Source organism: Miniopterus schreibersii (assembly GCF_964146895.1).
Source record: "Miniopterus schreibersii genome assembly, chromosome: 7".
Classification (NCBI taxonomy): domain Eukaryota; kingdom Metazoa; phylum Chordata; class Mammalia; order Chiroptera; family Miniopteridae; genus Miniopterus; species Miniopterus schreibersii.
The window spans coordinates 4969680-4996906 of record NC_138108.1 but is presented as its reverse complement, the minus strand read 5'-3'; the positions used below and the strand labels follow the sequence as shown (position 1 = coordinate 4996906).

Genomic DNA, 27227 nt, shown 5'->3' with positions numbered 1-27227 from the left:
TCCCCGGTTGGGGCATACATGGGAGGCAACCAATTGATGTTTCTCTCTCACATGGATGTTTCTCTCTCTCTCCCTTCCTCTTTCTAAAATCAATTACCATGTCCTCAGATGAAGATTAAAAAAATAATAAAGTGATCGTGTATCATCCACGTTTTTCAGAGGACAGAGAATCAGCTGAGACTTTGGCTATTGGTGCAAGTTCAGCCACTGAGACTAGGGATTGACCTCTGGCTTAACCCCTAGAGCAGGAGGTCTGGTGACCCACAGCTGGCTTCAAATTCTGCCCTGTGACTTTGAGGAAGTGACTTCCCCTCTTTGTCCCTCAGTTTCATCTATAGCATGGAGGTGATAATAGTACCTACTTCACAGGGTGATGGATTTTTAAAGTGATGTCATGTAAAGCACTCACAGTCATGCCTGGTACTTCGCCAGGGTTCCATGCATTTGTTAATATCACTATGTTTAAAAATCATTATTATTCGTATCTGGGCCAGAGTCTAAGCTTTTAACCACTATGTTAAACTGTGGGCTATTTGGAAAAGCAATGATAAGAGCAATACCAACCTCAGGCCTAGGTAAATAAGTTGAGGACCTCAGAGCACCCCAGAGCACACTAGTCTATAATAAGTTTCATGGGTTTGTCGCATGACTCTCCTCGGGAAATGAGTGATGTGGAAGAGACTTGGGGAACTTCCTGCACCATGGAAGGTGTTATTATGTAGCTTCCTGTGGGATGTGCTATTGAAGAAAAGGTGCTCTAAATTAGTAATACATTTTTATAAACAAAAAACTTTCAGAGTGATTTTTGAAAGCAGAGTTATATTTTTAGCAAATCACATTTACTCAAAAAGTTGAATTTTAAAATCTTTTTTTAAAGTATCTTTATTGATCTCAGAGAGAGGAGAGGAGAGGAGAGGGAGAGAGAGAGACAGAAACATCAATGATTAGAGAGTCATTGATCAAGCCCACAACCCGGGCACGTGCCCTGACTGGGAATCAAACCCCAATCGCCCGGATCCCAGGTTGACGCTCAACCGCTGAGCCACGCCCGGCAGGGCTAAAATATCTTTTAAAAATGTATGAATCCATATTAGCCATGTACCTACCAGTGCAGTTGGTGGGAACAGAAAGAGGTGAGAGGAAGGAATTGTAACAAGTAACGAGCAGAGAGGAGATTCAGAGTGTGTGTGTGTGTGTGTGTAAGGCAATGATGTTATAACTCACAATGTGGCCTTAGAGCAACCCTGCTTGGAAATGAAATTTCAGAGTATCTCAGTGATGGGGAACAAGGTATATAAAGAAATTTTAACCTACAACCTAAATGATGCACAACAAGCAGGAGTGGATGACTGTGACAGGCACAGGCAAGCTAAGGGCTGTGTGTCATCCCCACCACCCCAAGAGGAGGCTCTAAGGAACTGTGGATGTGGCATAAAAATGCACCAGGGTTCATATTCTATATTAAAATTAGGGGAATTATTTTTAAATCATACTTTACATAAATTACTTTCCTTTGAAAATAGCACTAAGTGAAAAACTCTAAGCTGCACTGTAAAAATATTTGTCCATTCATACACTACTGAGGTTGGTGGGAACAGAGTGGGATGGGTCGATGGAGGTTTACCATGGGAAGGGGTGCGCTGGTCCTGGGTGGTGTACCCCGGGATTCATTCCTTATCATTTCCTGCTCTGCTCTGCCCTCTCTCTCCGGCCACAGACCCCTGCAGTCTTGCTTGTCACCTCCCCTGCTGCTGCTTCCTGCTGGGTTCCTAAGCTGGGAGACAGAGCAAGAGAGTGGCGAGTGGGAGCAAGGGAAAGACCACGCGTTTCCCCACCCCTGCCATGGGCAGCAATTCTGGCAGCAGCTGCATCTCCCATGACTCCACCTCCCACCAGGCAGGTCAGCCATGGCCCAGCTTCCACCTACCCTGTGGCCCTGGCTCCTGGGCTCACCCTTGGTTCCGCCCCCTTAGCTTTCTGTTGACTGTTCTTCAGGCTGTGGCCTTCCTGCATTTGGACTTCTCAGCTCTTCCATCAGCTGCATAACTAATGCCCTGGGTTAAATTCCCTCTGCTCTAAAGCTGAGAGCTTTGTATTTTCCTGTTAGACCCTGATTGATGCAGGGAACGAATAAAATATCTATGAAACAAAATGTGGTCTAGGTACAGCCACAGCTGAAAATAGACCCTCAGAGGACCGCCGTGAAACAGAACAGACAAATGTGAAGAGAAAAGGTACGACCTGTAACAACAAAGATGCACCAGGAGGCCAACAAGCAAACGAACAACGTGCCCAAGAGTCTGAGCCCGCAGGTAAGAATGAGTGGCTGGCTTGATGAGTGTGGAGGGGCCGAGGGGTACTTGCTGGCGGCACAGAATGAAGTAAGGCGTGACTCATGGAGATATCTATTAACAAAAAGAGGGCAACCACACAGATACACAGAGCGCAGTAATGGAGCCTGATATGTTGATAGGAGAAACCTGGAGAAAGAGAGAGATGCTAAGAGGCAAAGGGTGAAGAGCTGCAGAGCCTCTCTGGGGAAGAGAGACAGAAACAAACATTAAAATGAGTCAGGAAGAGATTGCCTGTGGAATCAATGAGGCACAAACACTTCCATTGAGTGAAGGTGACCATATGTGCTGTCAGGCTCTAAGTAGGAACAGGAGAAGGAAAGAGAAGCCGATGAGGCTCAACAGAATGGTCATAGGCAGAGCAAGGCTCTGTGGGACCTCAGCTGTCATGTTTTTTATTTCAGAGTCCTGCAAACAAGTACCCATCCAAGGAAATTATGAAAATGCAAAAACCGAGGCACCCAGCCCATTGCCCTCCGATGACGAAAGTAAGTATTACCCACCTTACCAATGATCTAAGTATATCTTTGTTTTTCTACAAGAGAGGAGCTTTCCTTTGTTTCCCCATAGTAACTTCTCCCCCACCCACCTAAATACCACCCAAGACACACAGCCTTGTGCACAGCCTCTGGCTGCTTTTAACAGGTGAGAGAGGCCAGGGAGGAAGAGAGCTAAGCTCTTCCACAGAGGACTTTCCCTGGGGGAGAACGCAGAGAGACTGTGGAGAAGGTGGACTGGGAACACCAAGCCACAGTGTACAAAAGTGAGGTAGAGTTCACATACCCTGACATGGAATCTAAACAGTGCCATGTTGTGGAGCTGGTGAAAACAAAGTAAGTTGAGCTTCATTTTTAGAAGTTATAACAGAAACATGGAAGTCGTGAGTGATGCTGCTGGTTAGATTTTCAAGCAAGGAAGCCAAGTGAAGGACCTTTAGAATGAAGTAGCAGGTGGAGGGACTTGATGTAGGGAACAGGGGGACAACTTTGGTGGTGATCCGAATGCTTGAGATGAGGAAAATATATGGAAAGACAAAACTGATAGAGAAGAGGCATGGGTCATATTACTAATTAAGAAACGGGGATAGAAGGGAAGAAAATAAGAACCATAACAGAGGATGGATGAACTGAAAAATCAGGTAGGGGACAGGGCTAGGCCTCGAGCGAGGCAAGGGACACCCTAGGGCACAGATAAGGAGGGTCTCACTCTCAGCACCTTCTTGTGTCCAGGGCACCCCATTTGTATCACCCTTGACCCTGCTGGGCCCTGAGGGAAAAGTTATAAGAATGTGGAGGAAAATAGTATGAAGAAAGAAAAACACAGGAGGGAAGGAACAGCAGTAAATAGAAAACTGAGCTGGAGGCACAAAGTGGACAACTTAGAGGAAGAGTAAAGAACACTGAGTAAAAAGCCAGCGGAGAGTGGACCAAGTAAAGAGAGAGCGCAGACAAGACGTTGTCTCGTTTGAGAGACAGTCACAGGGAAAAAAGCACGAGAGGCTGTTCATAATACCATCAAGAAGGTGAGGTGTCCAGAATGATCAGAATGGCCCTGGAACCTTCTCAGGTGAAAGTAGGCCTCCTATTGCTTCTCGGCCTTTTGACTAAAATCAGGTGTAGTGTCTATTTTTATCAGTTTAGCATCTGATACATCCTCTGTCTGAGAACAATGTTTTGTTGAGCCGTACACTTGAAACCTGTATGGTTTTGTGGACCTGTGTCACCCTAATGAATTCAATTTAAAAAAATTAATTAAAAAGAAAAAAAAAATGGCCCCTTTCCAGGCATCTCATCCTCTCCATGGCTTCAGTCACCATTTATGATCTTTGACTTCTAAACACACATCTCCAGCCCAGACGTGTCACCCAGGCTCATTCAACCATGTGCCTGAAGATCTTTATGGGAAGATCTAATGGACGTCTCTATTGGAGGCTATATCAGTTATCTACTGCTGAGTGACAAATAGCCCCAAAACTTAGTGGATTAAAACAACCATGATTTTATTTGCCAATTCTGTCAATTCCAACTTTAGAAAATCTCCTGCCTTCCATTTTTTCCATCCCCAGCATACTCGCTCTAATCCAGATTCCCATCACTTCTCACTTCTACAGCCTCCTGCTGGGCTACTTCTTACCTTGCTCCCTTCAGATCCATTCTCCACATCGGAGCTCAATGAGTGTTTCAAAAATTCAAACAAGGTCCTATGGCTCTACTGCTTAAATCCCAATACCATCTTGTGGCTCTAGCACTGCGTGCTGTGGTGATTAAAGGACACCTACCACAGCTTCATATTTCCCCATCCTTCGTGCCACCTTCCCACTGAACAAGCTCCTTTTAGTTACTCAAATTTGCCAAGCTCTTGCAACTAAATCTCTGCCTTTACATACACTTTTGGGAAACAGTTTGGTATAATCCTCCAATGCTTTTATTTTTTTAATGGATAATTTCTATTATGGAATACTATTCAGCCGTGAAAATAAATATGCAAAATAAATGCAGATGACTATAACACACATAATGTTGAGAAAATACATCAAATCCCCACAACCAGTTGGCAGAGAGGCAGAGAGATACCGAGGGCATGATTCCATTTATACACATTTATATAGATTTCAGAACTGACAAAATTAATCATCTGTGATGTTAAAAGTCAAAGTGATGGTTAACTTGAGCAAGATGGGTGGGAACAGTTAGCGGCAGGCATCACTAAGAGGCTCCTAGGGTGTTAGAATCCAATATTACTTGACCAAAGTGATGGTTACTCAGATATGCTTCCTCTGTAATAATTCAAAATATATTATTTACCCATTTTTATCCATGTATGTTTACTGCAATTATGATTTTTATTTTTGAAAAAGTAAAAAATAAAAATTATCAAGGAATGATAAGAATAGGTAAAAAGAAACTAAAAATAAAAAAAATTTAAAAAAACAGAGTGAAGAGAGACACAAAGAAAGAACAGAGCTGAGCAGCAGGGAAGGGGTGGGGGAGCTTTCCCTGCAGGGAAATTTCAGGGCGAAGGGCTTGTTGACTGCAGTGAGGGTGCTCACTCCCTTAGGGGAGACAAGTGAAATGCTTCATTTATTATAATTTTGTCCAGGAGCGGAGCTACCCAACCATGGAATCAAAATAAACTCCTGTTCTGTATGCCTGGTGGATATAAAAAAGGAAAAGCCATTTTTTAATTCAGGAGTTGAAAAGCAAACCCAAACAAGGACTAATTATAACCACGAATCTGACATAATAGGTAAAGCTGACTGAGAGAATGTGTGATGTGAACCCCAGATACTGGGCAAGGGTCTGGGGCACGTCATCACTGCCTACGGAGGAGATCCAAGTCACCTTGGGTGGAGGCAGGAAAGGAGGGGAAGTGCTCTGAGCGAGAGGAAAGTGAAGAGGCAAAATGAGAAAGAGAGAAGAGGTAGAATGGGGGTGGGGGTGGGAGGTGGATTGAGGGTGGAGGCAGGAGGCAGGGGGAGGGCTGGGGTGAGGAGAGTGCTGCAGGGCGGCCAAAGCTGCCCCCTGAACTTCATCACCTTCTGGAGCAACCTGCAGGTCACACACATCAGGCACAGACCAGGGGGACCTGAGTTAGCTTAGCTTCCAGGTCTTCCTAGAGCTCTCATGAGGGGGTCTCCTGTCTGGGGGCTCCTTGGCCCCGCCCTGAGACACTAAGGGCTTTTTCTCCTCTGCACAGTGATCAGCAGTGAGGACTCCAGTGATGGAGACGACCGCTCCAAAGCCTTCACCAGGGAACAAAGAAGGAAGGCTGGTAAGGCAGTAGGAGCTCAAGGCTTGGGCTGCAGGAATCTGAATTAAGAGCTACTGTTTCCCAAGATGTCAATTCTGAGTTCCATCTGTACCATGGATCCAGTGTATCCTGGAATCCCATTCTCTGCATTTATTTTACCTTGACCTCTTTGAGAAATGCAGGAAGATAAGAAATTATTATTTATGTAATTATTAAATAAACATGCCTATTTTTGAGGATGACATCTATTGATGGTTCCTATTAGTCAACATATGTACCCTATATTGACTGTATAGTAGAAATAAGCTAGCAACGTGATGAGTTTGTTTTAAAACTCACTAGTTGCTATGCCTATAAAGTGTTGGGTTTCTACAGTAATTTCTATAGAGAACAGATACCTAATATCTCTTGATTGGAAGGTCATGTCCCCACCTAATCACAAACTTTGAATAGTGTCAAGGGTCCATTCCTCCAGCTCTCTAGTGTCAGCAGAAATGGAGAAGGTATTTTGAAACCCAAAGTGTTGTTTTGGACAGAGTTCTTCAGCAAGTTGTGACACATAGAGTGACTTTTCAAAGGACCTTTGCAAATAGTGTCTTACTGTTTCCTTGACAACAGCCCTGAGGAGTAAGCAGGACGGACATCATTGGCCCTGTTTCTAGGTGAGGAAACAGCCACGTAAACGTTTCAGAGTCTCCCGAAAAGGCTCGTGGAGATACAGGGAAAGGCACGGCTACTGGCCTGGACTCTGTGCTATTTCCTCTGTAAAACTGGAGGTTGAAATGGTTATCAAAATGCTGTTTCCCTAATCCTATGGGCAGCATGAGCGGTCATAAACTCTGCAGCACTTTAGTGCACAGACTGCTCATGGGCTTTCCTTTCCTCCTTTCTCAAAGGACACTGGAAAGAGGCCTCTTTCGGAAAATACACTAGGAAAAGCCCGAGAACAAATAAAAATGTTACCTGGTCTTGATGCTACAAAAGATCAGTATTTCAAATAAAATATTCATTCAGTTGCTCACTAGACCTATCAAAGTAAAACATAAATTTACTTCAGTGTTCAGGGAATGCGTGTTCTAACTTACGTGTTAGTGTAGGCAAACTGCTCTAAAGGTGGTCCCCATACAGGCCTATGTCTCAGACACAAGAGAAGGTAATTTCCCAGCGTTGTAAACAGTTCCAGGTGCGCCGGGGTGCACAGGAGGCTCTCTGCCTTCGACACAGATGTCCAAGGTCTCCCCACAAAGAAACAGCAGATGAAGGAAGGGTGATGTGACTACAGAAGGGGTAAGAGGTGGAAGAGAGAGAAGTGCAGGAAGGCAATGTTCCAACAGAGTGGAGGGGCCCCTTGCCAGGGACTTGTCTCTGCTCTTGGGACAGGGAATAGAGCATCACTAACCTACAAGGCAGGTGACTTAGAACGACAGACCAGGTGGCCCATGTGCAGGCCATGGTATACATGGGTTTTCAAGATTTTCCAAGTTGTATTAGGAAATTTCTGCTGATTCGGTTCCTTGGTCGCAGTGGGACGCCTAATAACTCCTATTCCTTTTTGCACTGATCAATAATCTTTACTCCTTAGAATCAAACAAGAGGGGAGAGATCCGAGAAGTCACCTACTCAGCCCCCAAGACTGCATCACGTAAGACTATTGGGATTGCATTCCTAGACAAGAAACACGCAGAGTCTAAACCCAGAGCCCCGTTTCCTGATGTGTCTTATTCTGACTTTCTCTACATGCAGTGATTCTGCTACTTCTAGGACACCATTTTCCGCATTTAACTTCTTTGACCCTATTGGAATATGAAAGAGAGCGAAAAGGCCTTATAAATGGTTGTTTAACTGGATGAGCCCAGTCAACTGCTATATTGAAAATGTAGCAATAATACACTAGTAAATGACAGTCTTTTTTACTATACAAGATCATATCTATTAATGCTACAGAATTTAAATAATATACTTAGTCTCTACCAACATGCTTTATATTCTACAGAGCACAGTTAGCACAGTATTTCTGTATTCGTTGACAATATTGTCATTAGTCCCCAACTTAGAAAGTCTTGAAAGAATAATTTGTGCTGCTATTTAATTATTGACTAAGAAATAGCTTCAGCCCAACTACTCTCAAACCCAAACGATAATTAAATCATGGGCTTACATTGTGATTTTGCACAGGGCTTTTGTGAATAAATGTTCATTTTGTTTCACAAAAACCTTAACAGGGAGATGGAGTAACTAGGCTACCCCAGCATTATAGTGGAGGACCCTGGAGGTGGTCAAGTTTAAGAGTCGGTTACAAATTCATGTGGAGAGTAGAAGGGAGATCCAGGCAGGAGCCCAGCATTATGACCCTGGGCACCGGAACTGGGTTCTACTGAAAGAGAGGAAACTGATCATCTCAACATCAGCACGATCGCAAACCCTATCGCCTGGCCACATGACTGCTCATAGAATCTGTAAGGCCTTTGTGTATGAATAGCTCTCTCTTCCCTCCTACTTTACAGAGGCCATGGATTTGAGAGAATCACCTCCTTGCAGGAAAAGACTTTGGAAAACTGGTAAGAGTAAATAAGATTTCTTCATAGTTATAAATGGACAGGGTTTTCTACAAAATATTCATTCTAACTTTTTTTTATGTCCTTCAAAGTAAAATATAAATTTGCTTTCATTTTAGCCTGTTTGGATTTTGACTTTTCTATGAGTTAGGCTAGTGGTTGTAACATATACACACAAAGAAGTCAGAGACTCAAACACAATAGAATTGGAATTTTTTCTCAAGTAAACATTCCTGGACGTATTAGATGCCGGAGGGAGGGGCTCTGTTTCCCAGTCATTCTGGGAAGCAGCCAAGTGGCAGGGAGATCTGCCTTCTTCAATACCACATTTCCAAGACAGCCCTGGGAGGGGAGCAGAGATAGATATAAAAGCAAATACAGATCCAAAAACAAGAACAGATCCATAAAGGGACAAGTAAAAGGAGAAAGAGAATCTGGGATAAGAAAACTGGGCCAAGAGGAAGCCGAGGTGCCGGGGGTGAAATATCTCAGCCCCAGGCTCAGGGGACAGGAGGGATAAAAGGCTGGCCTTCGGGTCATGTGACAAGGCAAGGCAGCTGAAGGAGGTCTGAGGGAGGCACGTTCTAGCCCTGGGCTTTCAGAGCTTCCCCACTCTCCTCTCTGGGTTCCTTTTCACACACGGAGCTCTCCAAGGGCCATCTGCTCCTTCTGCAGGGAGAAGTCGTGAAGGGTCTTCCGAGTCCAGTGCGGACGAGGCGCCCCCCAGGGCCGGGAGCTGTACAGTGAGACGTGGTCCTGATGAGCAGGGTGAGGTGCCATCGCTGGGCTCCAGGACATCAGGAGTCTGAGCTCAGAGCTCCTGCCTCCCTGAGCACACGCCATGGCCGGGAGCCCATTCCTGCCTTGATCTCATGCGGCCACTTGCAACACTGCAAAGAAAGGAAACGTTATCATTCAGGCTGAACAGGATGGCTCTAGTTGGCCGGCAGTGGGTCTTACTCCGTGTTCGCGGACGCCCTGCCCTCCAGTGCGGTGAACCACATAGTGATGTCCCCTACTCACCACCTGCTCTGCACAGAGCAGAGAAACTGGGACAGAAAGCTGTTGGTCAGTTTTGTCACAAACCTTTTCAAACCTCAATAGACTCTGGTCATACTCTCTAATTATTGACGGAAGAAGCAGCTTCTGGTTATTACCATCAATGGGAATTTATAACTTTTGTCAGATGACCCCAATATGACATTGGCCTATATAGTGATACTTTGAAATAGCTTCACAATGAGGGGAAATCACACGTGTGATAAAGAGAGTTTACATAGACTCATGGCAGCTAAGTCCAGATTCACTGCCAAATTAGTTAGCTGCAAACCTATGAAAAAATACTGGTTTTCAAAACGTCTTTGATTTTGCACATGGGCTAAAAGGTTGTGGGCCTTTGCCTCATTTGGTAGAGATCTCTTTCCTGCAGATGGGAAGAGACAGAAATGATCATCATCACGTCTTTATGTTCCAAATCCTTCTACAATGTGAGGAGTCATAAGATCTAACTCTTTTCATTATAGATTACTAGTTGTGTTTTCCTTTATATCCTAGGTTCTTCAGATATTGGAAAACAACCTACTTTGAAGATGAGAAATGTGAAACTACGTAAGAACAATTAAAACTCTTGATGTAACAGCTTTTTTTGCTATAAAAGCTTCAGTCATTTTTTTGGTTATATCTTTTAAATTTAAAAAAAGGAATTTGTTGGGATTTTAAATGATACGCATGATATATTTTGTATTGGATGAGCTGGGCTAATTGGTATAAAAGGTCAATGGCACAAGAGCAATGCAAGTTTACTCTCCACTCAAACAAAGGATAAAGTGGTTCAGGGGTGGAGGGCTGCTCTGTTGCACACGATCATTGAGGACCCAGCTGATGGGGGCTCCCACTTCTAGAAAATGTTGCTTCCATGGTGTCCCTGCATAAGAAACAGAGACAAGGGGAAGGTTAAGAAGTGTAAGAAATGGTGACAGAAGGGAGTGCTTTCCATGGCATAGTTGTCCCCTGTCCTTGGGGATGGTTCCTGGAGCAACCTTGACCAAAGGGTCAGATGGAGCCACCGGGTGGCCTGGCAGTAGGAGCGTCCCTACCCCTCCTACACGAGCTTCCTTTTTCCAATTTTCCTTTTGGAGAGTCCGTGCTGGATTGGCTCCTAGGACGCAGACTGAGGCTGTTACTGAATTTTACTTCTTTCCACAGGGCTAGTCATTGGTGACTCGTCAGAATCGAGTAACGGAGAAGAGCCTCAGGAAACGTCTAGTTCAGCCCTAAGAAATGGGTCAGGTAAAGAAGATTAAGATGCCGAGCCTTGGCCTGCGAATGTCAGGAATCTGAATTAAAAGCTACTGTTTCCAGATGCATTTTATTCTGAGCACCTTGAAGACCTTATACCCAGTTAATCCTGGGAACTCCTTTCAGCACTTTAGAAAATGGAAGGAGGCAGGAAATTATTATAAACTCATGTTTAACAGGATGAGCCCTATTGACTAAATGTATATAATTACCCATTGCTCTTTTAGAAGAAATAAATAGCAAAATGATAATATTTTTTTAAATACCTGCTGTGGCGCCCACTAACAGAGATCTTAGATTTATATTGGTCCACATTCATGTCGCTTGTAATGGTAAAAGAGAACTGGTCCCGCTATGTAATTATAGACAGAAATAAAAGCTTCAGATCAACCACTCTCAAACGTTAGTATAGTTTTTGACAGATTTCCATTACATTGTAACTGGATTATATCATGCTATTTTAAAGTACTTTGGCAAATAAGGCTTTACTTTGTCATCACAAAATCCTTAAGACTTAGGCAGGGTAATTCTTGCTATCTCTGTTTTGGGGTGAGGAAATTGATGTACAAATTTATAAGGGTCACAAAGGGTGAGTGTTGTATGTAGGAAGGAAGGTTGTAGGCAGGAAGATAAGAGCTGTGTCAGATGACCAAAGGCCAAAGAGGAGGCGCAAGGGGCCTGTCATACTCATAGGGGAATATATCAGTGCCTGATAAAAGACAACTTATTTAACAATAACAATAAACATATATATATATGTGTGTATATATATATATATATATATAGACACGTGATACATTGGTAGATGTATAAACACCTATATTGGTGTGGATATTAATATATTAATATATACATATATATTGATGGAGAAGGAAATATGAAAATCATAAAGAAACCAAGAGGTAGGAATAGAGCCAGCTATATGGCATACAAAACACCTAGAATAATAAAAGCTAAAAAAAAATGGACAGAGAAATAAAAATAAACAGAGACTAACAGCATCATTGATTTAAAAAGAGAGAAACAGAAACTGAAGACAGAGGAGAGGAGCTCACAGAATCTCCGCGATGGAGATAGAATCGTGTAAGGCAGACCAATGAGCTTAAAACAGAGAAGTGAGAGAGCGGGGGTACAGCTAGATTAGAAACAAAGGGACAGTCACCTGCTGTGTGTGAGGCGCAGGTGTGCCCCTCGTTCACCTGAGCTGGGAACCTACTTCAGCGCGACCGCATTGAAGCGCGTTCCTGGTCACCATGTACTGTGTGTCATTTTCTTACTTCCCTTCAGTGTCCCGTGGATTCAAAGCTCTTCAAATGACTAGAGGAAGCGAGTCAGAAGAGATGCCAGCCTTAGAGTGTGGCGGAGAAGCCAGTTGTGACACTGCTTGTCAGTTATCTTTGATTCCCTTCTGCACAGAGGAAAAGCTCTTCCCTCTTTTCCCCCCGCCTCTCCCCCAAACGTTGCGCACACGCGCGTGCAAATGAACACGCGCTCGTCCGCAGGCGGCCCTGGCCCGGCCTAGGCCCCCCCGCCCGCTGGGTCGGAGGGGCCGCAGAGAAGGGAGAGCAGGGCTCCTGGGTGGAGGGGGCACTGAGCGGATAATGTGAGGGAAAGGGTGGGAGAGGCAGGCTGGGGTCGGCAAACGAAAGGTGTCTGAGTTTCAGGCGTTTCTAAGTGGGCATGGAACCCAACTGTCACCAGACGGGGGCTTTGTGGGGGAAGAGGGAAGACTTTCCAGGTACATCTCGGGAGCTTACCAGAAATACGGTGACAAAGCCCGTGACTGACGGACAGACTTGCCATGTAGAGAGCTCGGAGGGAGCTGGCGGAAGAAGCAGCGGCCAGCAGTGAGGTCCCTGGCGGAGAGCAGGCCCGGGGCGACGGTGAAAGCAGGAATCTCTAAGACTAAGCGGAACGGAGATGAAAATGTAAAGATAAAGATTGCCGTTGTAAAAACCGCCAAAAAAAACAAGATAAGATTGAGGGGAGGAAGCAAAGAAACAAAGGAAAACAGAAGGGAGGTGGCAGCGGGAAGAGGACCACTCCAGTAATAAAACCAGATCCGGAGGGAGAAGCCCGAGAAAAGAGGCGGGAGTGAGATGCGTACAGGGCGGTCTGAGGCGCAGAAGGAACTGCGCAGACGAGGAAAATAGGAGGGAAACTTGGCAGAGAGAAGGGGTGGTGGGAAAGGGAGAGGAGGGCCAGGTGGGAAACGGGGGTCTGAGATGACGTGAGACGAAAGCCGTGTCTGCACAAGGGGTGGCTCACACCAGCAGTGGGTTTCAGGGTAAGGTGTCCCCAGGTGTCAAAGCGGCCTCTGTACTCGCCCAGATTACTAGAGACGTCACCAGGCATTTCACCCACTCTTACGGCTTCAGTCACCACCCGCAAACGAATGGCTCCCAAACATACATCTGCCGCCCAGCCCTGTCTTCTTAACTTCTCAACTCACCCATCCGACTGTCAGGAAGACCTGTGGGCAGGGTCCTGAAGGCCTGAGCCGTCTCCACTTAGATGTCTTTCGATTTGACACTCAACCTTCCAAAACTGGGCACATCACGTTTTCCCTAAAACCAGCATCTGTTCCCAGCGCCTCTCAGCTCTAAAACTCGCTGTCAGTTGACCCATCCTTTCAAGTCCGTATTCTCAGTCACCGCCGACAGTCATCTCCTTAATCAGCGTAGCCCCCGGTTACCTGACTCTATCGATTCTTCCTTTAAAATGCCCCCGGCCTGTCCATGCACCCGCCTCCCCGGTGCTATCACCCTCACCAAGGCCTCTGTCACTTCTCACTGGAACTAGAGCAGCAGGCTCCTGCTTGTCCCTCTGCTTCTAATTGTGTTCCCACCAAATGTATTCTAAGCGATTTAGCTGAACCGGTCTTTCAAAAATGCAAATATGGCCCTGGCCGGCTGCTCAGTGGTTAGAGCGTCGGCCTGCGGACAGAAGGGTCCCGGCTTCAACCTGGCCAAGGGCACGTACCTCAGTCGCAGGCTCGGTCGCCTGCCCGGGTCAGGGCGTGTGCGGGAGGCACCCAATCGATGTGCCTCTGTCATGTTCATGTTTCTCTCTCCCTTCCACTCTCTCTGAAAAGCAATGGAAAAAATATCCTCAAGTGAGGATTAAAAAAAAAAAAAATGCAAATATGTCCATGCTGCTATCCCTCATAAAATCCACTGTCCTTTCCTTTCCTTTAGGGTTAAGTTCATTCTCCTTCGTGTGGCCCCCAAAGCTACCTAGGCCAAGGCTCCTTCCTCTTCATTGTCATCGTTGCCACTAACTTTCCTGCTCCGGGTTCAGACGTACTAACTCCTCTTGGTTGCTTGCATTTTCTGAATGTAGACCTTTGCGCAAGCTTTCCATCCGCTTGGGGCTACGGTCTTGGTCCCGTCCTTCCATAATCTGGCTAACTCCTGCTTCCACGACACATCCTCTGGGAGGGGTCCCTCATCTCAGACCAAGTTCTTCCTGCCTTACGCCCCACCCTCCAGAGCACTCTGTGCGGCGATGTGCTCTCACACTCTTCAACTTTCAGTATATTCACTTCTTTATGTGCCAGTGTCATGGTTGCCCATGAGGTTGACAAGACTGACGCTTCCGTAGTCTTATGCCCTTGTTGTTATCAGTGCCCATCTCAGCACCTGGCACGTGAGAAAGCCTAACAAATGGGTTGAGCGAATGGAAAGAACTGTTCACTCTCTACTCCAACATTTGGAAATTTGTCTGGCAAAAGTTAATTTATTAGAGTATTTATATGAAATGCTTACAAAAATTATTTTAATAATTTAACTATATATACATATGTGTAGATGTATAAATGTAACAGTATTCCTGAAAAAGAATAACATCACCTAAAAATATATACAAAAATTTGTAAAAAATGTGATTAAGGAATGGATGGGAGAAAAATCTAAAGAGAAAATAGAAAACCAAAGATGCAAATATGGGGCCAAGAGAAAAAGAAAATAGAGGGGGAAAACAGATTGAAAGGAAAGGACAGAGACAATGAGGATCAGCAATAGTCAAAGAGATTTCCAGGTAGAAATATCCTTTGATTTAGGGGGGAAAAAAGGATGGTTGGAGGGCAGGAGGCACAAATTCAAATTGCAAATTAAAATATTTTACAAACCATAACATAGGAGCAGAGATCCAAGGACTTGGAAGTAAGAAGTGTTCCTGTGTCATGTGTTCATCAAACGATGTTCCAAGAGGCCAAGAGGCGGGGACTGAAAGTAGCCAAGCATCTGACACGATGGGTAAGGCCACCCAAGGGTCTTGGGGGGGAGGTGATTCAGCAGATACCACAGACCTTGGTATGTCAGAGGCAGGTGATCAGGGTTCAAGGACAACATGAGGCAGCTCACCAGCAGGGAGCAGGTCAGTTGTGAAGGTGAGAGTCAGGACTGGGGCCGCAGGATGTCGGGGGTCTGAAATCAGTGTTCCTCTCTCCTGCCGCACTGGACTCTGAGGACACTCTGATGAGGAAGGGTCGAGTCCACGTCTCAATCTTGCTCTCTACATTTGCATGACTTGACCCTTTTGGGAATAGCAGAGAAGCAGATCATGACCACAGTCGTGTTTAACAGAATGAGCCCTGTTGATTTTACGTGGATGATATAGTAGAAATACACTGATTAAAAAAAAACAGTACTTTGTGTACTATATTAGTGTATCAATACCAAAGTGTTGGATTTATATAGTTATTTCCACCCTTGTGCATGGAGCAAAGAAATCCAAGTGTTCTTCTGTTGATAGATAATAGTGTCTCTTTGTCACAACCTTGAAAAGTCCTCAAAAGACAAATAAATAAATGGTCCTGCTACTTGTCAGGAAAAAGACCTCAGATAACTATTCTTAAACTCAACATATAGTTTTGAAGGCTGCCCTCCAGCATTTTTATACAGTGATTTCTCATCAACTTTTGCAAATAAGATTATATTTAATCTTCATTAAGAAATCTAAAGCCTGAACAGAGTAACTTTTGCTACCTCCCATTTAATAAATGAAGAAACTGATGCGTATAAGTAATGAAGCGTTTTTTCAAAGCCTCAGAGAAATCAAGACTTTAGATATCAGTTTGTATGTTTGATTTATTTAGATACTCAGACATCGTTATAAACTCAAGCCTTCCACAATGTGAATTGTCATAGGATTTGGAATTTTTTTTAGATTTGTAAGTTTTATTTATAAATTACAGTTCTCTGACCATCACCTGTTACTTTCTAGGTGCCACGGACACTGGAAGCAGATCTACTGTGGAAAAACACAGTGGAAAAAGAAGTAAGAGTCGATAAGAACTTTCTTGATTTTTATGTTAAAAATTAACTATTTTTTAACGCTAATGTTTATCATCATTATTTTCTATACCTTTCATGGGGGGGGGGAAGCCTTTTAAAGTAACTATATTTTTTTCAAAATGCTCATATCTTCATGTTGGTTTTTTTTTCTGATTTTGAAGCATATGTGGTTTATAAACATTGGTGTATGTCTTTCCAGAATTTTTCTATCATGTATTAGTACATTTTGGAATATAGTTTTATTTATCTAAATAGGTTAATTCTATGCATACTTTTTCTTTTCTTGCTTTTTAAAATTAACGTGCCACACCTAGACAATAAAAACATTTAACATTTTTAAGAGCTATAAAAAATCTTGTTTAAGGGTGTTTTAACATGCACTGTTTTCATTTGTAGTGTGGCTGAACATTTTTTCATTTGGTTTGGTCATTTGTTTTACTTCTTCATAGAATTCTCTGTCATAGAATGGCAGTGCTTCCTGTTGTGAACACTTACATTTTTTAAACCTGGTCTCTGGAATTTCATCAGTTAACCTTATAAGAAACACAGGCCCATAGAGTTCTGTTTTGTTGGTAGAAATAGAGAAGGGCCTGGAAAGGATTTTACCTAAAACAGTAATATAGGATGTATACAGATATTTTTACTATAGCCTCCCGCCTTGTTGCTTAAATTGGAATCAGCTTGAGATCTCGTATCTTTTTATTTTCAGATTTCTTTCCTACTCTTCACCTAAATACATAGTGTGAAAGATTTTTTTCAGTATTTGGGTGAGGATGCTTATTATATCTTGTTTTTAAAGACTACATCTTATATAATATTTTGTAAGCATTACTACTTATAGGATAATCATTATTCCCACCTTCACTAAAATATTTTCCACATTTTTTTCCTTTTATCTTCAAATACTGATGAGTTTTTGTTGTTAATCCTCAGCTGAGGACATTTTTTTCCATTCCTATTTCAGAGAGAGTGAAAGAAAGAGAGGGAGGGAGGGAGGGAGGGAGAGAGAGAAAGAGAGAGAAAAACATTGATGTGAGAGGAGAGCCACATCGACTGCTTGCCTCCCACACGAGCCCCAACCAGGAACAGGGAGCGAACCCACAACCCAGGTACGTGCCCTGGACCAAGAATGGAACCCGTGACGCTTCCGGGCTGATGCTCTAACCACTGAGCCACATTGGCCTGGGCCAATGACTCTTCTTTTTATGCTTTCTGTCTACCAGACCTCATCCTTGTAGGCTTCATCACACTCCCTTTCTTACTGCTCTTACTGCTACATTTCATACTCCCAAGCCTTCCACAACTTCTTTCCTTGTAAGTCAAACCACATTTATACTAATGACTGCTAAAACTCAGTCTTCCTTCAGTGTACACGTTTTGGGTGAAGATATACAAACAGACTTCACAATTGTCAATCATTACCAGAGTAGCACAGGAAATTTGGCAAAATGAAAGGAAAAACAAGATTTGTGGGGAAAGGGGTTGTACCCCCCAAATGGGGGTGTGGAAGGCTTCAGCATAAAGGTCAAGATTATGAAAGATTTTGGCCAAGCTCTCACTCAAGCTAAAGACTGAGTAGAATCCTGTCAACTTATGCAAACAAAGTCCCCATAGCTCAGTTTATAGGACATGGCAGGACAACTCACAGTGACCCCAACTTCCGCAGAATAAGGTGGTGAACCCAGAGTTTTCTTTTTTTTTTCAAGTTTTCTTTTTTTTTTTCCAAGCTTTAAGTTCTACCCAGAGGCAAAGAGTCAAGGATCCATTTTTAACATAGCCCTGGGTATGGTCACAACACGGTTCCCAGTGGCACAGATACTTATTGATACAGCCTCACAATCTAGCAACCACAGGGGCTAAATGCAAGGTAGGAACCTCTGTATTTTCCACCATGATGCAACAGAGAAGAACTCATTTTACCGGGTTAGAGTTGTACCCTTCCTGCTTAGGGTACTTTTCTCCTCCAGCTGTCCTCACCCCAGGTGAAAGGTACTAACATCCCAGAAATTCCTTCCTGATGCTGTGTGGCCAATAACAGAAACTCTGCATCAGAAATAGTTAAACTTTTGCATATTGATGCATCCAAGAATGTGTTGGATGAGTAATTTAAATGAATATATTAATTCTATCGGTTTGTGAAAAGTTTAATCCTTGAGGTAGTTTCAAAATAAATTTATTAAACACAAACTCTTATCTCAACATCTGCTTTTGGGAATAGTAGACCAGGACACACTCATTTTATTTCTCATTTAAACCTTTAAAAGGAGTCTTTGTTTTCTGAGCACTAGGCCTCAACAGTGGGCTTAGAGTATTCAGTAAACCGTGTTTTAAACAGATGTGCTACCATCCGGGCTATGTTGTTGCATTTAGAGAGCACAGGCAGAGTATATTTAGCATAATTCTTAAGGGCCTTGCTATTTTCAGGATGGTAAATGAGCACTGGCTTCAGCTTAAAGTCACAGCTGCATTAGTCCCTCGCAGGAGAGTCAGCCTATCCTTTGAAGCTTTGAAGCCAGGCACTACTTCTCTTTTCTAGCTATGGAAGTCCTACATGGAATCTTCTTTCAATATAGGGCTGTTTTTTCTACATTGAAAATCTGCTGTTTAGTGTCTTATTAATTATTAAACTAGATCTTAGCTAGATCTTCTGGATAACTTCCTACAGCTTCTACATCAGCACTTGCTACTCCACCTTGCACTTGTATGTTATGGAGATGGATTCTTTTCTTAAACCTCATGAATCAACCTCTGCTAGCTTTCAAGGCAAGTCTCTGAATTACACTTTGCTGGTGATGTCTGAGATCAATGGTTCCTTGATCTCCTTGACACTCCCCCTAATTTGCTGTAAGCTTCTGCCTGATTTCAGGTGCTTTTTACATTTTCTTTATCATGAATGAGAGAACCACATGTGACTATGTAAAAGCATACTGTAAATGACTGGTGCTGTGTACAGATAGGTTGTTTTTGTTGCTATTATTGTTTTCAGTGTGATGACAACCAAGACAGCACAAAAGTTGAATGAAGGCAAAAATAAAACACTTGAAGGTTACTGACATATATAAAGCTTGTAAATCTCTGTTTATAATTCTAAGTGATTATTTTCTTTTCTGTTTCAAGGAGAAAAGGTACGACACATCAATAAAATAAATAGTCTCCAAAGAGGTAAGAACAAATGCGAGGATTCACACCTGTGAGCTTATCGCAGACCTGGTCTTCCTGCCAGACCCTGTCTTTGCCACAGCCCCGAAATCTCCTATGGGCTTCATAACTAATGGATTATTTAGCGTACAGCCTGAATCTTTGTTGTAACAAAGAGACCCCCATGGCTTAAATCACATAATTTGTTTCTCTTTCATCAAACACTCCAGATGTGGTAGGAAGAACCTACCCATTCACCTGAGTATTTCTGTCACCTTGATTTGTGTGTGTGTGTGTGTGTGTGTGTGTGTGTGTGTGTGTGTAAATAGTATGAATATAAACATTCAAATATAATGCAAATAAATATATGCATATATTTCTAGCATCTCTATCATTTTATCTCCATGCTTATCTTTATCATCTTAGTTACTTCCCAGGTTATACTTACCCAGGTCTAAGATTTTTTTCCTCTGAGTTTTTGTGAAACCTCTTTATCTTACCTGCTTTAGTAAAACAGTTGGAATTGGTAGTCTAAATACAAGCCACATTTGCTTTTTCTCCTGCTTCCTTTTAAAACATATTCTCTCAAATAATTTTTCCTGCCTCAGGCTGAAGTCTTAGATAAGCCCCAGAGCTGTGCCAGTGTCTTTCAGCAGCAGTGATATATTCTCATTTGGCATTAAAAAGCCTGAGCCGATATGTTAAAACTGGAAAATATGTAGTGAGGAAGCTGGATGGGGTGAACCTCTTCTCTCATCCACATTTCTTCTCTAATTGCAATCAGTATCTATTGCTTTTAGCTAAGTCAAGTTTAGGGAGGAAGGAGAGAAGGAAGTGGTAAGGAGCAGAAATGGTCCTCTTATGACATTCTTTATGTCTCCCAGATATGGTGGCTGCATGAGCCACATTTGAGGGTTCTTAAGAGACCTCTTTCTTGAGAATTTCTCAAATGTATTTCTCCTAATGCAAGAACTCCACTGACTGCTTACCACTTCCCTCTTAGTCTCCCAGCTTTAAGGAGGTTCACACCTCATTCATCTAAATGGTTCTCCTAGAAGCAGCATCTCTTAAGAAGAACTAATGGAGCTCCTCCCTTCCCCAGAGAGGCCCATGAGAATCATGCCTCTTTATGGTTCTACTGTCAGTGAGCAAGTAGCTAGCTCCCAACATACTCATCCTCTCTAGACTTTCCAGGTTGAGTTTTTAAAATTCTCTGCCTCCTTCAAATTCCTGGAATCTCAGATCAATTACTTTGAGGTCGAAGGCTTCTTATTTGCCTTGAGGGTTGAGGGAACACCTTACTCAGCTTCTACAGAAAGTCTGTGGTGTTGATAGTTTTTGAACAGGGAACTGAAGAACAGCCACTTTACTTCCTGGGGGGGGGGGGGGGGGTAATTAAACTCCCATAAAAAGATTAGTATATGTAAGGGCCTTATATTTATGTCTACCATGTAATAAGCACTTATCAAATGTTAGCTGTTATTATTGTTATTCTCAGTGTTCCTTGAGATACAAATGAAACTCCGTCTTAAGTTCTTTTTTTCAATTAATATGGGTATAAATGAATTAAGATTAATGTGAGGCTAAAAGAAAAAGAAATCTAAGATGAACCCAGGTCAAACATCTAAGACTTGGTAAGTATAAGGCTATGGGTTATGTATTTTTCTTTATGTGTTAGGCTTTTGAAAAGTTACAGTAAAATGGAATTATTTGAAAGCACTATTATATGCAATGCAACTTTTCACAGCATCTGTTTCTTTGTTTGTTTGTTTGTTTGTTGTTTTTTTCAGTGAGAAACAGAGGCAGACATAGAATCCAGTCTCTGAATAACAAAGTCCCATGGAAAAGAAACAATTCAAAAGGTAAGGTTTTAAAAGATGGATACATTTTCAATAACTAAACACCTCGATTCTCATGCTTTATTCTTTGCTTTTAGTAACAAACCTATTTCCCTAGTTGCTTGATGTAACTGTACTAACTGTTGAGAAATATATCAGATTTAGTCAATTCCAAAATGCATCAGGGATTGAAAGATGATAACGCTGCAAACAAGTAACTTGGTGATGAATCTACAACCAGAACCCAGGGCCCAGGGGGGCCACTGCAGGGCTGCCTCTACTGAACTGATAACTTTTGGGCTGGAAATACAGCTGAACCATGAACAACACAAGTTTGAGCTGTGCCTGTCCATTTATACACGAATTTTTTTCACGTTTCACATCTGGGGATTCAACCAAATGCAGATTGAAGAAAATGTTTTCATTCCCAACTGCAGATGGAAAATACTCTTTTCTATTTGCCATTGGTTGTATCTGCCTGTGTGAAGGGCCAGCTGTAGAGTCGAAACTTAAACCTAGATTTTCAACTGGGTGGAAGTCTTCACCCCTAATCCCCGAGATGGTCAAGGGCCAACTGTAGCCATGAAACACTGTAACTCACAAGTAATGTAGCTGTCTTGCCTCATGTCCCACCACCCTGAGGTAATTGTGTGGACCTGGGTCTGTTGCTTCTCTTTTTCTGCCCCAGGTTACTCATATGTAAAATAAAATGAAATGAGATAATAAATAATAATAAATAGACTGACTGCCCTCCAAGGCTCATCCCGGTTTCATATACAGCTTCAACATACTGCGGATCCCCCACTGCACCATGGACAGCTCCTGCTTCTGCATCCTGAGCAGGGAGCCCAAGAGGTGTCTTTGGATACGATCATCCTGAAGTTCATTTTAAGATTTCTACATCAGTTACTATGGAGTCAGATTCTCAGTTATTTACTCCACCTCACCCCCACTATGCAGAGGCTCTAAAGTTCAAAGCCTCCTCCCTGTGCAATTTGCAGATGACTCTAGAACTCCACTGAGCTTCCATTTCAGCCAGAAGAAAGCTGATGTGAAGAGGGACTGAGGAAGCAGATAAGACAGGCACTGCCTCCTGTTGGGCTGCCTGATCATGATCCTGCTTCCCCCGGCCCAAATCTACAGACAGATTTGTCAAATTATAGACAAATTACAGTCTAAAATTCTTTTTCTGGGCACAAAACTGGGGAAGGGGGAGGAAGTTTCGCTGGAAATTCTCTACTTCTCTACTAGCATAGCAGACTCAATATATGTTACCAACTCTCAGTAGTTGAATGGTGGCCAACTTGCTTAGGAATTCAGACATTGGACAGTCCTTCTGGAAGGTCTGCACCTTGCTGTAGTTACCTCATCACTCAAGGTGGTTCTCTTGGGCAGAGTATCTCTCAAGAACACCCAGTTCTGGTCCCATCCAAACAGGGCCCCATCAGGCCATGGAAATCATGTTTCTTTATTGATTCCCTTACTGGCTCCCAGCTCAGCCTTTCCTCCACTGCACCATGCTCTAGCTATGACCTTCACCTTTACATTTCTTAGGGATGAGTCTAAGAGCCTCTCCTTCCTTGACATCCCCAAGGACAGAGGTCCATCTTCTGTGTGGGTCCTTTAACACCTTCTCTCTTGGATTAAGGAGAGGTGTCTGACAGTTCTCTCCAAAGAAATGTAGCTTCTCGGGGCCTGATGGTAGGGAAGGCAGAACCAGCCTCACCATCCCCTCCCATGTTCTGTGCAGCAGGACTAGACTAGCATCTTGCTTTATGGGTACTAGGCTCCTGTTGTCTTGTTCTTGGATGTTAATGCTTCTGCTACCACTCTGAGGAAATCAAAAAGTCACCTAAATACCCTGATATACTTTTTTGCCCATAATGATTAGCCCCAACTATTAAGACAATTATTTTTAAATTGACTTTAATTTTTCTGACCACATTATTATTTATAAGGGTTAATGTGGGGTTTTTTGTGTTAAGATGATAGACCCAAGAACAGTTAAATCCTACTTTTCCAGGCATCTTACTTCATGGATGTAAGGTAACAACAAGGTGCTGGAACATGCCAACACACCAGGAACCATTGTAAAGCAAAGCTCATCAGCACTTTGACACATATGATTTGGTGTTCAGCCCAAATTTCTTCATGCCGAAAACTGGGCTAGAGAACACTGAGCTTCTGTTTGTTTGCCCTGAAGTGGTCTGCAAACCTGAAGATTTTAATGAAAGGGGAGTCTAGCTCCTCCACTAAACCCAGGAGGATTTAAACAGAGACACTAAGAGCAAGAGAATGTATGTTTGCCGTTAGTAGCTGCTGATGAACAGACTCTGGTTATTGTCAGGAGTATACTTCAATCTTATGAAACATCTTTTTGTCAACCTTTTGTGTTATCTTTTCCCCTATAACTTTTAGAATGCAGGCGTCTGTTTCTATAAGTTCCCCTTCATTGAGTTAGTTTTGAAGTTCTCGCTGATTTTCGCCACCATTCTTGGTATAAAAATGTACTTGCAAGTTTAGGTTTGTGGCAGCTATCTGATCTGTAGAGTCCACGAGGGGGTCTACCCTTGAGACCTTGTACTACTCCCTTTTATCTGTGTCTTTAACAAAGGACATCTCCAATACCTTATTTAATTTTAATTTTTATCTGTACACATTTATTTCCTCATCTACTGAATGAAGATAGTTTTAGTTCCTATTTAATAGATTTGTTCCAAGGATGAAGTAAGTTAATAGAGCCAAGGTCTAAGGATGGCTCCTAACACATAATAATCACTCAACAGATGCCCAGTTTCATTATACTTCTCACCCTCTTGCTTGGGAAATACATAAAACACTGTTTCAAATTTATTTGGAATAATTTGGAGATAATAGTAAAAGAAATATAGTGTGAACCTCAGTTAAGCATCATCTTTGTAACTAAGTATAGGCTTGGGTTCAGCAAACTGTGGCCCATGGAGCAAATCCTGCCCACTGACTATTTTATAAATAAAGCTTTATTGGAACACAGCCATAGCCACCTCTTTTTATTTATGTAGTACCTTCTGAATGCTTTCACAGTACAACAGCAGAGGTGAGTAATCACAGCAGAGGTCATGGACCTTAAGTAGTTACTATCTGGCCCTTTACAGAAAAAGTTTCTAAGTCCTGATCCAGGCATTTAATATCTGTATTGAAGTATCTGTATTGGCCAGGCTCCTGAAGAGCTTTCACTTGAATGGTGTTTTTCTACAATACCACTGTTTGCAATTTTACAAACAAAGACATTTATGTTACTTTTTCCTCCTTAGGGATAAAAGCTGGCAATACTGGGCCTTTGAAAAGATCCAGAAAAAGAGGTAAAAAGAAGTGATTAATACACTTTTAGTAATTAAGCATCTAAATTTTTATTTTATACTGTTTTCTAAATGACAAATGAATTTTTTAAAATATTTTTATTGATTTCAGAGAGAGAGGAAGGGAGAGAGAGAGAGAAACATCAATGATGAGAGAGTCATTGATCAGCTGCCTCCTGCACGCCCCCGACTGGGGACCAAGCCCACAACCCGGGCATGTGCCCTGACCGGGAATCGAACTGCCATCTCCTAGATCACAGGTCAATGCTCAACCGCTGAGCCATGCCGGTTGGGTGACCAATCAATTTCTTTTTTTTTTCTTTTTTTTTAATATATCTTTATTGATTTCAGAGAGAGGAAAAGAGAGGGAGAGAGAGAGATAGAAACATCAATGATGAAAGAGTTATTGATCGGCTAGCCCGCAACCCGGGCATGTGCCCCGACCAGGAATTGAACCCCGATCACCTGGATCCCAGGTCGATGCTGAACCGCTGAGCCACACCTGGCTGGGCCAATCAATTTCTTAATTGGTTTATAGAGCTGGTAACAGAGGTTAGGGTAGTCAGTGGCCTTGGTCAGTTTCAACAATATGACAGGATGCTGATAATACCTACTTTATTGATGTTCATCAGTTGGTCTGTGGGAGAGCTCAGGCCTCCTTGGGCCTGTGCAGGACTCCCTTTGCTGCACTGATAACTTTTGAGGAGAACACTGTGAAGTGTGTGACTTGCATGCTATTTAGCTGACCCTTCTCTTGACCACATTGAGAGCCACCAGTTGCCCACCAACCAGGACCCTGGGTGGTGGTAATACAAGATGTGTGTCCTAATTCCTAAAATTCCTTTGGTTATGTGATTTTTGCTTATCATTTCTTCTTTTTGCCTCAATTTCCCCCTGTAAATGGGCGAGTGACAGATGAACTCAACTGAGTGGCCTCCCAGGCCCTACCCAGCTCTAATAGAACTGACTCTGAAAGGACCACGGGCAGCCCACTCTCCCCATCCCAGACAGTAGCCTCAGTGTATGTCTTTCATGGATCCCCCTCAATGTTGGTCGGAAGGACAGGAGCAGGTGCCGCTGCTACTGAAGTTCATTTTAAGATTTTCAACACCTGCCTCGGCAGAACCAGGCCAGTGCCCCACCCCAAGGGTGGACAGAGGCCCCCTTCCCGGGCAATCCCCAGTTTCTTCTAGAGCACTTCACCCTGGGAGTCACAGGGTAAAAGCCGCAGAAAAAGTTCGCAGGAGGGAGAAGTGAAACAAGGCAAAGAGCAAGGACAGGGGTAGACACTGCTCCTGCTGGGTGCCCCATGGCCATCCTGCTCTCTTTTCCCCAGGGGGGCCTCAGATGGGGAGAGAAAACTAAAAGTTGAGGGGTCTTCTCCACCCACATACTCAAAGCAATAATACGGCCATCAGTCTTCTGCACTAACAGAAGAAAAATCATTGTGCCACAGGCTGCTGTGGCCAGCAAGCTCTGGAATTCAGTCCTTCACACGAGGATGTTACGTAGGATTTCAGAGAACAGGATTGGAGGAAGACACCTCTATGTGTCTAACCTGCTATAAAAGAAAGACCTGGCTCATGGGAAACTCCCTCCAATACATTATTTTAATTTATAAAAGAAGTATCCCAAGGTGGGTGAGGAGAGAGAGGGCCCAGTTGTAGAAGATGGACTGAAAAAATAATAATGCTTCCTTGCAGGTCCAAGAATTCCCAGAGATACAAATATGGACTTTAAACCTCCTATACTTCCCGTAACCTGCGGTCAGGTGAAGGGGATGTTGTACAAGGAGAAAATGAAAGAAGGTGAGTGTCCTGGTCTTCTACACTTTTCAACTGGAGACTGCCCATGTGGATCTGATATTGTTCAGGGGCCGGACGCCTGTGTCGGGTCTCCAAGAGCATCCCAGGTTTGGGGATTCACTAAGAGGACTCAAGGGATTCACATCTAGTCAGACTCATTGCTACGATTTATTAAATTGATACGAAGCAAAATCAGCAAAGGAAAAGGGCACATGGGACAAAGTCCAAAGGAACCAGGTGCGCTTTCAAGAGTCCTGTCCCAGTGGAGTCGCACAGGGCACGCTTAACTCTCCAGCAACAAACTGTAACAGCGGGTGTGAGATGTCCATCAGGAAAGCTGCCCTGAGCTTGGGAGTCCAGGGTTTTTATCAGGAGTTAGCCACATAGCTACACTTTTCCTCACACCTGCCAAAATTCCAGAAGGAAAGCAGGTGCTCAGCGGGTGGGACCCCTCCCAAAACCCAGGTTCTCAGATGTTAGCCAAGGACCAACCTTGGAAGCAGATATTTCTAAAGACAGCTGTCTCAGGTCTGCTCTGTTAGGTCTTTTCTGCACAGCATCCCAGGTAGGCTGGAGGAAAGATGGCATTTCCACACTTTTAAAATTCATAAACATTAGCCTACCAGGCCATCTCCCCTTGCCCCCTTGGAAAAGGTCCCTATGATGCCCACCCAGCACCCAACCCAAGAACAAGCACCTCAGTATCAGGGTGGGAATGTACACATTTAAGAAACCCAGCAACAAGTTCACAGCCCGGTTCCCTGTAACACTGTACCGCCTTGTGCCAACTGGGGGGAGCGCAGGACTTAGAATCAGGGGGCCTGGCTTCAAGCTTCAGCTCTACTGAGAGTCCGTCT

The 27227-nt window shown here is 43.3% G+C and overlaps 1 protein-coding gene across 7 annotated transcripts in view; it reads left to right on the top strand.

Moving 5' to 3' along the window:
• The window catches only part of SP100 (SP100 nuclear antigen), a 185221-nt gene that overhangs the window by 149961 nt on the left and 8033 nt on the right, over positions 1-27227 (top strand). For 4 of the 7 annotated variants that reach the window (XM_081143137.1, XM_081143133.1, XM_081143139.1 and 1 more), the window contains 11 exons: positions 7684-7743; positions 8606-8659; positions 9332-9424; positions 10211-10264; positions 10862-10945; positions 15094-15210; positions 16181-16234; positions 19369-19413; positions 21180-21251; positions 24521-24568; positions 26269-26373. In XM_081143137.1, coding sequence (XP_080999263.1) covers positions 7684-7743; positions 8606-8659; positions 9332-9424; positions 10211-10264; positions 10862-10945; positions 15094-15210; positions 16181-16234; positions 19369-19413; positions 21180-21251; positions 24521-24568; positions 26269-26373 — 786 coding nt within the window. Of the gene's footprint in view, positions 1-2162; positions 2313-2755; positions 2840-5450; positions 5598-6047; positions 6123-7683; positions 7744-8605; positions 8660-9331; positions 9425-10210; positions 10265-10861; positions 10946-15093; positions 15211-16180; positions 16235-19368; positions 19414-21179; positions 21252-24520; positions 24569-26268; positions 26374-27227 lie in introns of all 7 variants that reach the window. The other 3 variants (XM_081143136.1, XM_081143138.1, XM_081143135.1) reach the window with 3 other exon arrangements.